Here is a 12,839-nt window from a genome sequence, read left to right as displayed (position 1 = left end):
GTGTGTGTCATGGCTTTCTGTATCTCTGTTTTAACACCCAGCATCCACCACTTCCCCACAAGCACACCCCACACACACACAGCCCAGGACTCACTCAGCATAGATGCAGTGCAGCGTAATGAATCGCTCACCTGCTGAGTCTTCTGTAGGGAGCTGATAGCTGAGCGGACTGAGTGGGTGGGCTAGCAATTGAGAGCAGCGTGAGACCGTTAAGTTTTTTGTGTTCTCATATCGGTTTGGTTTTCAACTTGAGGGATTCTATTAATTCACAGAGACAGTCGTGTAGTCAGGTGGCTGCAATCAAAAAAGTCTGAACAGGGAGACAAGCAGCTGAGGCTCAGCAGGGAGAAGCGCTCCTGGTATGGGCAGACTCCTCTGTGCAGAGATACAGAATACGAGCAGAGGGAACGTTTGCACAGCTTGCTGTTCTGCCCTATAGTTTTACTGTGCTTGCACCACAAATTTACTTCGCTTTGTTGTGGTTCTCCAAGACCGTCCAGTACCTGTTTTCATCTTCGGACTGCTGTCACACGTCCAGTGTGCCTTACTGCACATTGCACGTTCACTGCCCTGTGTGTTGTTTAGCCCTACTCTCTGTCGAGTTGCAGGTGAGAGACTGTTCCTCAGTCCTCAGGAGCTCTCAGGGAACGCTGAGCCTGTTGTTTCTGTCCCTCCTGCGGTGGTTCTGCAGAATTCTGGAAGCAGCACCTGCTGTCACGCAGTACATGGGGGGCGCCTGTAAAAACCGGATCGGAGTTGAGTTGAGTTGGCAGGTTCCATTGTAATTTTATTTCACCTGCTATTTTCTCTTCTCCGTTTGCTGCAGAGAGCAGTAGTTCATCATTGCTTGACGGGAACTTTTCACCTTATACCTAGAAAATAAGGAAAAAACTCTATTGTAATTATAAATGAAAAAAATATTAAATTGCTTTTGAATAGCACTCTTAATCCCAAAGGATCTCCAGGTGGACCTCACCACCCTGAAGTGCAGCCTCACCCGGGCACACAGCAGCCCCACTGCACAGCAGAGCAGGGTGGAGGAGAAAGAGGCCAGATTGTGCAGAGCTGGTGTGGTATTTAGCCAGGACACCAGACTAACACCCTTACTCTTACAGACAGTGCTCAGGGATTTTTAATGATCAAGAAGTTGGGACATTGGTGTAATGTCAGGTTGCTTTAAGATGACACCTCTAACAGCACAGTGTTCTTGGTCATCATCCTGGTGCATTGGATTGGAAACTCTTGTCCAGAGGGATGGTCATCACGTACTGGTCCACCGACACCACTCACAGCAGCCACCCAGTTTCCCTGACCAGGCCCAGCCATGCTGAGGAGACATTCTGCAAGCTGGCAACGCTGCTTCCGTGTTACACAGGTGCAGGGAACGGTTCATCTTGCACATCCTGTTGCTCCTAATTGATCTCCAGTTCATGTCCAGCAGCTTCTAGGAGAGACTCGTTTGTTCCAGACAGGGAGGTATGGAGCTCTGTGCTCTGTCCTGAGCCTCCTGGCTCGCCTGGTGTGGGATTGTAACACAGACAGCAGTCACTAAAAGCCAGAATCTGCCCCGTGTAAGGACTGTCCCAGTGCCTGGGGTCAGAGTGCCCTGTCTTATCGCCTCCCGAAGTCTCGACTTAGCTCCCCCATGTGGGAGTTGGTGGGACTGGCTGCAGCTGATACAGGAGCAGCAGAAAGAGAAGAGACTCCCTGCAGTGCAGCAATGTGGTCCAGGTTGGGCTTTACGCTCAGAAGCCCACTATGCAAACTTTACTGCTGAAACAGAAGAAACGTTTACAATACAAACCTCATGCTAACTCCTCTCCTGTCCATGCAGATTTACCCCACTGAAGATCGGAAAACCCCCAGCGCCTGGTGTTGTCTTTCATGTCATTTGCTTGGTTAAACCTGAAATGGCTCAAACTGCCGTGCAGGGAAAGTCTGATTTCTATTCCTGCTCTTTTCATTAACTAACATTCTCCCTCCATTGGTGATCTGGTCTGTATCTGTTCTGTATGCAGTCAGGCATCTATTGTGCCACTTCTGGTATAATGTCTGAGTTTTTCATTCAAGACATTGACTCTCAGCCAGAGAAAGAATTAACTACTTGACAATAAGATCTGCCTTAATTAGCAAGTCCTTCACCTGCTTCATCAGCACCCCAGGAAAACACTGTCACTCACTGCTGTCACAACACCGACCACACTCTCTGATTGCCTGAGCTTAATTTCTCAACACATTACTCTTCGATTGAAGAGTCGTTCACACCCTGTCTGTCCTTGAGTACTAGAAGTTGTAATGGGTAGACCTTTCACAATTGACTTCTGTTTTTAAAATTGTTTTTTTCCCCTTTCTCCTTCTTTAGCACCAACGTGGCAAATTACCTGATCTGTTGAGTGAAAATTACCCATTAGAAAATTTGAGCTGAGTTCCGATATTTTGCAATTAACTCAGAGATTCAGAATCTAAATTCATTATCTCTGTCCTCATCGGCGCTGTCGACCTCTCAATGACTGAATGGTGACAACCTCTGTGACATCTCAGGGCCACAGAGGTGTGTGTTTTCTGTTGCTAATGACAGCCTTAGCTAATTGGGGTGATCATCAGCAGATCCATTATTTAATTGGCTTACCTGCAGGCGTGAGCCCTAGAATAGCTCCCCTAATGTAATTGCAGCCAAAAAGAGGCCTTGATGGTGGGCTGACCTTCACCCTGGGTCTGTCTCTCTCTGCTGGTAATTTGGCCATGCTGGGGCTGTGAAAGGCCTTTCGAAAAAATTAATTACACCTTTTAACACTGAGTGTGGGAGATAGCTCCACCAGGAGGGACGCAGCTTTACAGCCCAAATGTCAGCTATTTAGCTAAACAACTGAATTAGTTTTAAGATAAATGGTTAATTGGGAAACTGTAGATGCTGATTATCTGGTCATAGGGGAAGTGGGGACATTTCAAGCCCTCCAAGATCTTCTTAAAATTAAAATGTACTACAAAATAAATGGACAAGCCAAATAATAGTGCAAATACATTTTTTTCTGAACTGTGTTTGTCAGATTGAACTCCTCTGTGCGCTCAGTACTGCCGGTATGTCCCTGACGGAAATAGAGAAAATCAAGGAGATTCCCAAAACTGGAAAATGAGTCAGAGCCTCAAGGGGTCTGTGGAAGAGCGCAGTTCAGTGTGTTTGGGGGATGTTTCTTCCTGGTAAAGCTAGATTTTGGAGAGAGTAAACCTAAACGTCTCTTTCCTTTTCTCTTCCTTTTGAATTTGTGGCCCTGTCCTCTATTCACCATTCCAGGTCAGAATGACAATAATTCAGTTCTCATTTCCTCTTATTGAGCTATATTGTCTGGTGTCTCGCGGTGACTCTGCTCTAATGGTTGACTCCCAGCTTTAGATGACTAGTACTAGACAGGTGCTTTGTGTGGACCTGACAGAAGCCTCAAGATCTGATGCAAGCTCCTAATGCTCAGTTTCATAAAACCCTTTTCTGGAATGCAAGAGCCTGTGAGCGAGTGGTTAAGAAGGTCTTATGAAGGCATAACTATAAAGGGGTCTTGTTTGAAATGCAGAATTACTTACTAGCGCTAATGTGGCTTAATCACTCAAGGGAGAGAGGGGAGGCTTCCGTGTGGGGCTTAATCTAGAGTAAGACCTCAGAGAGGGTGTAGCCAAGTCTGAGTCTGGACCAGTATTGTGCAGGGACATGTGTTAAAACACCCTAGCGTAGAGGAATAAATAACATTTCTGAATAGCTATCAGAAGAGACCAAATTTGTCTGAGGCTGTAATTTGTAAGAGGCTGTGTTCTCTCAGTGCAGAGTCTAGATAACGGTGTGTGTGTCTGTCTTATCAAACTGCACCCCAGCCTCCATCTCTAGTCATTCAGTAGCAAAGGGTAGCAAAGTTTATTAATGTCTCAGAACAGTGTTGCTGTTTGAAAGCAGAATCATACAGCAAAAAGAAAAACTGTGTGAATTTGGCTCAGCTCTGCAAGCATCCTTCAGACTGCATGGGCGGTGATCTGCTCCAGACCGTGGTACAGTTGCGAGTCTCCCTGCTTAGGGCCAGCACAGTCCAGTCCGTCACTCCAGCCCTCAGGCAGAGCTGGTACTGACACTGCTTCACATGGTTAAAAATTTTACACTTCAATGACTGCTAACCTGCAGCTCAGCCAGCAGATCTTGTGTGAGAGAGTTAAATGAGCCCTGTGAAGACTGATCTGAGTTGTGCAACACTGCTTCTTCTTGCAGAGTCTTGCAGAATGCCTCGTGTCAGTATGGCGTGACATGCGATGTGCTTTTTATCGCTGTTTGCAAACAAACAAAAAACATTCCTGAATATGACCATGATTTTATCAGCATCAGCGAGCCTGTAGCATGGTTTGTTTAGTCAAAGTTGAAGAGTGTGCCTTCATGACACTATGTGCTGGAAGCCAGCTTGTCCAGCCCTTGCAGAGGGACTTGTTGCAGTCCTTCTCTCAGGGGGCAGGTGCTGAGCCTGTGATTTGCCCTGTTGCTGTGTTGGCAAGGTGCAGAAAGGAGCCTGGTTTGAGACACTGCACAGTCCCTCACATCCCAGCTTAGCGTCTGTGGATGTCAGGCCTGTTTGTACAAGAGATGGCAAAACCTGAACTCTGTTTCACCTCCCGCTTGGAACCAAGCCTCTGTGGAGTGCTGCTGTCTGCTGTCACCTGACAGTGCATTGTGTCCTTTTCACTGGTCCATGAGCACAGCAGCGAATCAGTGACAGCCTCTCTGGCCTCAGCCCTGTTTTTACTTCCTCATAAGAAATCAGTGACGCTGTAAGGGAAGCTAATTTTAGAGTTCCTAGAAACGAGTTGACCAGTTTCTTTTTAAGACTACTGTTGTTTTTGGAATTTTCTAGGCCCATAGACAAGCAAAGAAGGGGAAAGCAGTGGTTTATCAGTGGCAAACCCAAAAGCTGCAATGATCCAGGGGCTCCAGTTCAGTTTCAACCCGGTCCCATCACCTGCCCTCTCCAGCACAGTCCTGGTCATTCCCAAGAGCAGCCCTGTAACAGCTGCACTCAGAGCCTGGGGGGTCAGAGGTGTGGCTATCGCCCCCCACACACCCTCAGCTCCACTGAGGTGCTTCTCTTGACATCCTTGACAGCCGTAGTCAAGCGCTCCAGCACTCATTACTGAGACGGTCTGCTCTACAGCCCCAGACTGCAGCGAACCTATACACCGCTGTCCAGCTTTTCTGGACACCGAGTCTCACTGAGTGTTTTAACAAAGTTAAACAAGATGAACATGGTGTTTTGTTTAAACCATAAACTAAGTCATTAAAAATGTCCTGGGACAGAAGAGGACCTGAGTGCCTATGGCACTGGAAAGGTGGGACAGTTTCAGGCCCTGGTGTGTTTCTCTCCATCAGGATCCTGCAGGGACACTGGTCCCTCCTGGTTCATCTGCTGTGTCAGGATCCTGCGCCCATCAGTCCAAACTCCATGACTCTGACCCCAGATCACAGGATGATCCCCTTGACCTCTGCGTCTGTTACTAACAAGGCATAAAACTACTTCTCTTGGAAACGCAAGCTGTCAGAGGTCATCCACTGGGGAAATTAATCACAGGAAAATGACCGTGAAACACTCACACGCATATAATAATGAGCTCAGCTTGCAGACTTCAGATGGACCTCTAAGGCCCTGTGCTAAGCAAAGTGAAATAAAGCCTCATGAAACCGTTGTAAGAGCACAGGGATGGCACTAACCCTTGGAAGCATAGTGGGACAAGTATGACAAATGTGTGGCATGAGCTCAGACAACCCACAGGGAAATCCTTTGCCATTTCAAAGCTCTCAGTGCCAGGACTGTCATACTGTAGTATCTGTACCTCTGCTGTCAGGCTGTGAGGAGAGAGGAAATGCCTGAAGGTGCATTAAACTCCCATCTAAGCTCAGCGCTTAGCAGTAGGTGCCTGGGGCATGCAAGCCAATGGCATAGCTGAAGCTGACTGAGAAATGTCAGGAAACAGCCTGATGAAGTTCTTCCACTGATTAATGACTAAGAAAGACTGTGGTTAAGATGATCCCTCTTACAGTATATGCAATTTGTCTTATTTTCTAACATTAATAAAGGGGCTTGAATACTTAAATCAGTTTTCTCTGTTCAAGACTAAAGAAATTTCGTCCTTGTGGTGTAGGACATTTTCAGTAGCCCAGGAATGTAAGAGATAAGATAAGATCACTTTATTGGCCATGTACAATTTCTTGCATTAGGAATTTGTCTTTTCGCATACCCCAGCTTGCTCTCCATGAGACACACAGACCGGGAGAGAAGCTGGGGGTCAGCCATTTATACAGTGCCCCTGGAGCAGTTGGGGTTAAGGGCCTTGCTTAGGGGCCCAACAGAGTAGGCTTCCTCTGCTAGCTGTGGGACAAGAACCAGCAACCTTCCAGCCACAAGCGCAGATCTTTAGCCTCAGAGCTACAGTGCCATATCTAGTTGATGTGTGCTGGACTGATTCCAGAGCAGCAGTATCTTGTTTATTTGACATGCAACACCTCGTATTGTACACAGTATTCTAAATGAGATCAAGTTCCTGTGCCTGGATGGTCTTTAAACCTTTTCAGAACACTGAGCAGCAGGTAACTCACTGCCACAACAGTGGTTCCAGTTACATCATGATCACCTGCTATTTCTTCCCAATTCCACAACAACACAGGTTGTTGCCTCTGGATTACACATGCACATTGCAGTGCGCAGGGGTGGGGAGTGAGGGACAGTTCCCAGAATCTCTTGGCCCTCCAGACACTGCACAGGAGGAAACCATCCTGGGCCTGGGAGCACAACAGCACTAATATAAACTGCTGAGGATTGCCAGGGCTTCCGAACTGCTGCACTGACACCTAAGCAAGAGCAACAGCTGTTGTGTTTGGACTGAGTTAACACAGCCAAGTCTATCTCAGCAGTGACCCTCTGTGACCTCCAGATGTGAGATATTAGGTAAACAGTGCTCTGTATCGTCATCATTATTCAAACAGATATACATCTTGTTCCCGTTCAGCAGGCCCCGTTAGTCAGCTGTGTGCAGCCTGTTCTACGAGGGCATGCACAGGAAAGACCAAGAGGGACTCAGGATTGCCTGCTTTTCCAGAAGGCCCTTTTGTCAGTTTTTGCCATCGGTGGGTCTGCCCTGCATTCTGACATGGCAGGAACACAAGGCAGACAGCAGGGAAACAGGCTCAGCTGCATTGGTAATTAGCGGGGCAGTCAGTGTCCCATTGGTCTCCCAGTGGGGTGCCTGCAAGCCCTGGCTGTTTCACGAAAGCTGCTATAATAAAGCAGGGCAGATCTGCTCAGGACAGCCCTCTGCTGCATTGTTTTTGTACAGTTCAGCTCCTCCTGATCTTGCTTAAAGTAGTAACAGGTGTCACTCACAAGCTCGGACGCTGCAGCTGTGCCAAGCTGGACCACACCGAGCACAACACGGGGGAGATGGCCTGGCTGTCATGGACAGCAGGGGACAGTTCTGCACTTGTCTCTCATGGAGACGCTTTGCAGTTTGGAAGTGTTTCTTATACCTCTCAGAACATAAACCAGGAATCAGACTCTGCTTTCATATAGATATATTATATACAATGAGCATCTTGTGGATAACAATTACAATAATTAGAACTTTATTTAAAGAAAGTCTGGAGGTAAGCATCTTTTTAGCCCAAACTCCTGTGCCCTCTCCAGGCTGCATGAGTACAGTCACCCAGCTGCCTCCTGTTCCTGGACCAGCAGCCCCAATGTGGAGACGAGCAGATCGATCTCTTACTGTTCCACGGTCCTGCTGCAGGTCAGCCCATCGGGGCTAGGGCAGCAGTAAGGAGAGCACTTGATGGTTGAGTTGTGGGTTAGGGATTTCATTAAGGCCTAGAGGAAGTGCAAGGTGAGGTCTGTGGGTTCAGGTTGTGGTTTTAGGGTTCAGGACAATGGTGAGGCTTAGATTTAGGGGTGTTTAGAATTCCAGTTAGGATAAGGAGTTATAATTTGGAGTTCAAACTCAGATTAGTTCAAATTAGGTTTCAGGTTAAGCATGTATAACCTTAGCATCGCAGGTAATCCAGATGAGTATTCAGTTAGTTTAGTAGGTTAATTGTGCAAATCAGCAGCATGGAGAAGACCACCCCTCGAGAGGGCAGCCGCACTGAGACAGGCGTTTGTGTTTGGGCATAGCAGAGCCTCTCCCACCCAGCTCGTGCCTCCAGTCCTCCACCTTGCGCCCCAGGCCCCACTTAACAAGACGGCATGCCAGCCTCTTTCCCAGCATTCTCAGCTGGCAGGAAGGGTTAAACCTTTATCTCTCCTTCGCCCATGCGAAGAGTGTGGAGTGGGGCTTTGGTCAGTCTGGTTAGTGATTGCACTCTGGCCAGAGCCTGCACCTGCCCACCACGCCAGCGGGACACTCCACTGGCCAGTCCCTGTGGCCGCCTCTGTGTGTGTCATGGGCCCTGTGGTGCAGAGCTGCAGCTGACTAGATAGCCGTTCACTCATGAGAGGGTAGGAATGACCCTGAGTGAGGTGGTAAACAGTTAAACTGAGCCACAGCTGCACGGGTTTCTCTCTGTGTGAAAAGGGGTTAAAGGTACTTTACATGCACTCCTGCTTTCGGCTTTTATTTATTGGTGAAAATCAGCCTACAGTCATGTCTAATTCTAATGGTGAGTTTCGACTTGTTTACTACTACTACTACTACTACTACTACTACTACTACTACTACTACTACTACTACTACTACTAAAATACAGGAATGTTGACTTGACACCCTCTGCAGGAGGCAGAGCTCGGACCTGTGACCAGCAGGCAGGGGCTAAAGCAGCAGCTCTGCTGGCCAGTCCGCGCCTGGAGCCTCTGTCCTGCAGTTTGCATTAGTCTACATTACCAGTACTGTGACACTGTGCAAGTTCCTTAAGCAAATGGATTAACTGGCTGGCATATTAGCATGGTTTATAAATGGATTTCATATGCCTTGAAATTTCAGGCTTGTAACACGATGCAGTTGGTTTCACAGTGCGTTATGCGCCATTAATAACAGTTAAAGAGGTATTTTCATATCCCTCTGCTGTTCTCTAAGCTGATGTACTGAACTGGTGCTTGGAGTCCCAAAAACCTGAAAAGTGAAACATGCTGTGGATTTCTCTAGTATTCTGTGTTTCAGACTTTCCCAGCTTAAGTTTAGCTCCAGATATGAGGGTCTGCGGCTGTTTTCAACTCTACCTTTTTTTATATAAAAAATCTTTGCCAAGAGACTGGAACAGAATGGAATTTGAAACGTTTTAGCCAAAAATGTTTCCATGGTAAAGGTGTTTTTTGCAGAAACGTTTCAGATTTCGTTCCGTTCTCCGACTTCGGCCCGGAACAGGATTGGGACTCCGGTGATGTGGACTTGACTCCCAGGTAAGAGGGGATCACAGGGGGAGAAGGACCTGTGGGGCTCAGGCACATAGCTGGAGGGGTGCTGGCCACACACTGGGCATCTCCCATTGAGGCAGCTTGGGAATGAGACTCTGAAGCTCTCGGCACTAACAGGCTACAAATCATGAAAGTACTGGAATGCCTTTAGCAGCGTCTTCAGTGTGGGAAACCTCTGAAATTCAGAGAAGTCGCTCCCTCTTCTCCCATAGGGTTTCCAGGGGTTTCTCTTGTCATGCTGTGCATGTTGCTGCAGAGAGTCCAGACTGTGGCTGCTGGGAACTGCCTTGACTTCAGCAGCTACACCGGGACACTGGGAGACTCCCCTCTGCTCTCAGCCGCTGAGAAACCATAGTCAATAAGCAAGGACCAAGGTTTAATTAAAATAATAGATTAAGACATCTACAATAATTCATTGATGTGAACAAATCATTTAGCTTATAGATCACTTTCTGTGAGAAGGAAGCACGCTGTGGTTTCTACTTGTAAACATTTTGAATCCAGTGACGAAGAACTAGAATGCATTGTATGTCATGGCCTGATCCTTAGCATTATCATATATTGATACCATATAGGGATAATCAATAATAATGATGACTTTATCTCACAGCTTGCTCACGTGTGCTTAGCTATTGTGGGGGCAGTTCTTTGCCTTGATTAGATGACTGGAGAATATGAAGTGGCTGTGGTGTTTGCATGCGTGAGGGGGTTTTAAACAAACAAGCATGTCTCTAGATATCTGCTCCTGATATCTATTAATATTCCTGCCCTTCGCTCTCACACACTCGCTTCCTTGAGAAACATGTTTACTACTTCAGACTGTTTTGAGCCAAACAGAGTCTGTCCACAGACAGGCCCAGAGGAGTCTCAAAGCCTCTAGGTTTTGGTCTATTGAGAGAACAGTTCTCCATCTTTTAAGAAAGGTCCAAATGTCCAATTTTACAATATGTTATTCTTAAGAAGAAAGTGACAACCATTAAAATGCAGTGAGAATGTTTTTCTTGGAAACCAGTCAAGTTAAATCATGGCGTTGATACTATATTTGTTCTCCGGTGGGAGATTAGGCTATGTGGGACAGAGCAGTATGGATCTGTACAAAAGGCTTAGATATTCCGCATCTATCTCCTCTTTTCACTCATTTTTTCCTTTTTATGCAGAAACACAATTTAGCATTAATCTTCTACTGAAATTATAGACAATTCCTTTTAAGATGTTAATCTTGACACATCTGTGTTTTGTTGTACAAAATGCAGCCTTTCAACTTTATGGGTTTATATTGAGAAGCAGTGATGTTAATGACAATGAACACCTGACAATGAGTCAGTTAGACGTAACTGATAAATGTGCTGGACTAGTGACTAGATTGCTGTGCTCTGTCTTTTTTAAGATTGTGATCAATATGAACTAAAGATAAACTTGGTTTCCTCTCATTCAAGCTGAGCCATGTTAGCAATAATGAAAGGGCTAGTACTAATGGAGGCTACTAATGGAGGTTAAGGTTAATTGTTGGTGGTACTAGGATGTAAGGCATTAGTGGACCAGTAGGAGCTGCTCTTTTCTCCAGATCACTCACTCTGAAGTACAGAGCAGACATGGTGTCATGGTACAATATGCTTTAGAAGGTGACTCTTGTTTTGCAAGGGACTTTAAAACTACCCACATGATCCATGAGTGTTGACCCCAGGGCCTGGACCAGACACATCTCACCTTAGTCTGAGCTCTGCTCCTCCTCTCCTCTCCCATGTCAGCAGGTCTCAGCTCATTCACTAAGGAGAAGTGTACGCCTGCACTGTGATGGAACTGCTCTTTGCATCAGTGCTTCTGTCTGCCTGAGCTGATGGTGACGCTGTTGCGTGTTGTGCCTTGTTGTGTGCAGGGCAAGCAGTGAGTCCCAGCGAAGCCCCCCTATGAGCTGACTGCCTCGACAGTGCTACCCCTCGCTCCCAGCTTCAGAAGCAGGACTAAGGGATGTCACAGGCCTTCCTCCTCCTAACTCTGCTCACTTTCTCCACCAGCATTCAGGTGAGCAGACAGCAGTGCAGTGGATGTCTAACATAGTTGAAGCACTGAGTTTTCTTAATGAATATATGCAGGTCTGGTGGGAATGATGTTAGTGCTGTTATTAGCCATCTGTTGGGACTAGAGGCAGGAGTCAGGGCTGTACAGTCTCCTCACAGGCCCCTCTGGCAGTAGCCCTGACCAGCACAATGAAGCTCCTCCTGAGAGGCTTGCAGGTCACTGACAGCACAGTGAGGCCCAGAGACTGGCTCACTTCAGTATGCCAGACTCAGGGACGGGATCATACACAGTAAGTCTCCAACCTCTTGGCCTCAGTCTGGCAGGTCAGGCCCAGTCCAGCGGCCCTGTTGGCCCGGTCTTGTCTAACACAAGTGCTGGTTGTATCCCGGCAGGTCCGGTCGGAGTTGACCCTGACGGACATAGTGAAAAACTGGGTGAGCTACAAGGATGAGTGCAACCACAACATCAGCAGTGAGCCTCCTGCTACTGGTAAGTCAACCATCACATGGCATTACAGTTCTCTTCCTGTGGGGAGTCGTGAAGCCTCAGCTCTGGGAGTCCCAGTGTCCTGATTGCACCCAGTGCAGTGTCCAGTCTCGTCACCACAGTGTCCAGTCTCGTCACCCCAGTGTCCTGATCGTCCCCAGTGCAGTGTCCAGTCTCGTCACCCCAGTGTCCTGATCGTCCCCAGTGCAGTGTCCAGTCTCGCCACCGCAGTGTCCAGTCTCAGAGCAGAGCTACAGTAATTTTCTGCTGCCCCTCACGTTCTGTTGACCCAGGCTGCTCAGCTGGCCCCACTCCATTTTTTGTTCAATCTTCCGTGTCCTTTTTCGTCCTTCTGAAAATGTAGAAATAAACTGAAACAAAGACGACTTTGTGCCTGAGCTCCGCAGATGATGTGCGAGCAGTTGTGTCACTTTCTCACCAGATTTAATTGTTTCTTTTTGCTTCTTTCAGGACTAGTGTGCAACCGCACCTTTGATAGATACGCTTGCTGGCCAGATGGGCTGCCCAATACTGTGGTCAACGTGTCCTGCCCCTGGTACCTGCCCTGGCACGACAGAGGTAGAGCTGGCAAGGGCTGCTTTCTCTGGGACGACTTGATCTAGTCTCTACAGCGGACATCAGTCATGAAGCTCAGCTGCTGAAGGCTTCTGACATCTCGCCACAGTGCAGCGCAGAGCTGAATCGTAAAAAAACCACAAAGAATGTCTGACAGGGTTCTGGAAGTGTGTTTAAAACTGCAGTAAATCGCACAGTGATGCACAGAGGGACAGACACAGCAGCACAGAGCTCCAGCTCCTGAGGGTTCTGGACGTGGTAGCTGACGCTGTTGTTCTGTGTGTTGCTTTTCCCTTTGCGTGTGGTACAGACAGACAGTAAACTGCAATCTGTGCTCCC

General features: G+C 47.5%; 1 protein-coding gene across 9 annotated transcripts in view; it reads left to right on the top strand.

The window, feature by feature from the left end:
* Positions 1–12,839, top strand: part of gcgra (glucagon receptor a) — a 52,507-nt gene that overhangs the window by 26,652 nt on the left and 13,016 nt on the right. For 8 of the 9 annotated variants that reach the window (XR_015925489.1, XR_015925488.1, XM_088600237.1 and 5 more), the window contains 3 exons: positions 11,296–11,441; positions 11,831–11,927; positions 12,396–12,503. Coding sequence is in view for 7 of the 9 variants with exons in the window: in XM_088600237.1 (XP_088456363.1) it covers positions 11,388–11,441; positions 11,831–11,927; positions 12,396–12,503 (259 nt within the window). In the remaining 2 variants the exon portion in view is untranslated. Of the gene's footprint in view, positions 1–9,339; positions 9,405–11,295; positions 11,442–11,830; positions 11,928–12,395; positions 12,504–12,839 lie in introns of those variants that run through there. The other variant, XM_088600239.1, reaches the window with a different exon arrangement.

Source organism: Lepisosteus platostomus, chromosome 11 (assembly GCF_059453375.1).
Source record: "Lepisosteus platostomus isolate fLepPlt1 chromosome 11, fLepPlt1.hap1, whole genome shotgun sequence".
NCBI classification, from domain to species: domain Eukaryota; kingdom Metazoa; phylum Chordata; class Actinopteri; order Semionotiformes; family Lepisosteidae; genus Lepisosteus; species Lepisosteus platostomus.
Note: the sequence above shows the minus strand (reverse complement) of the source record. Positions and strands in the feature narration are given on the sequence as shown.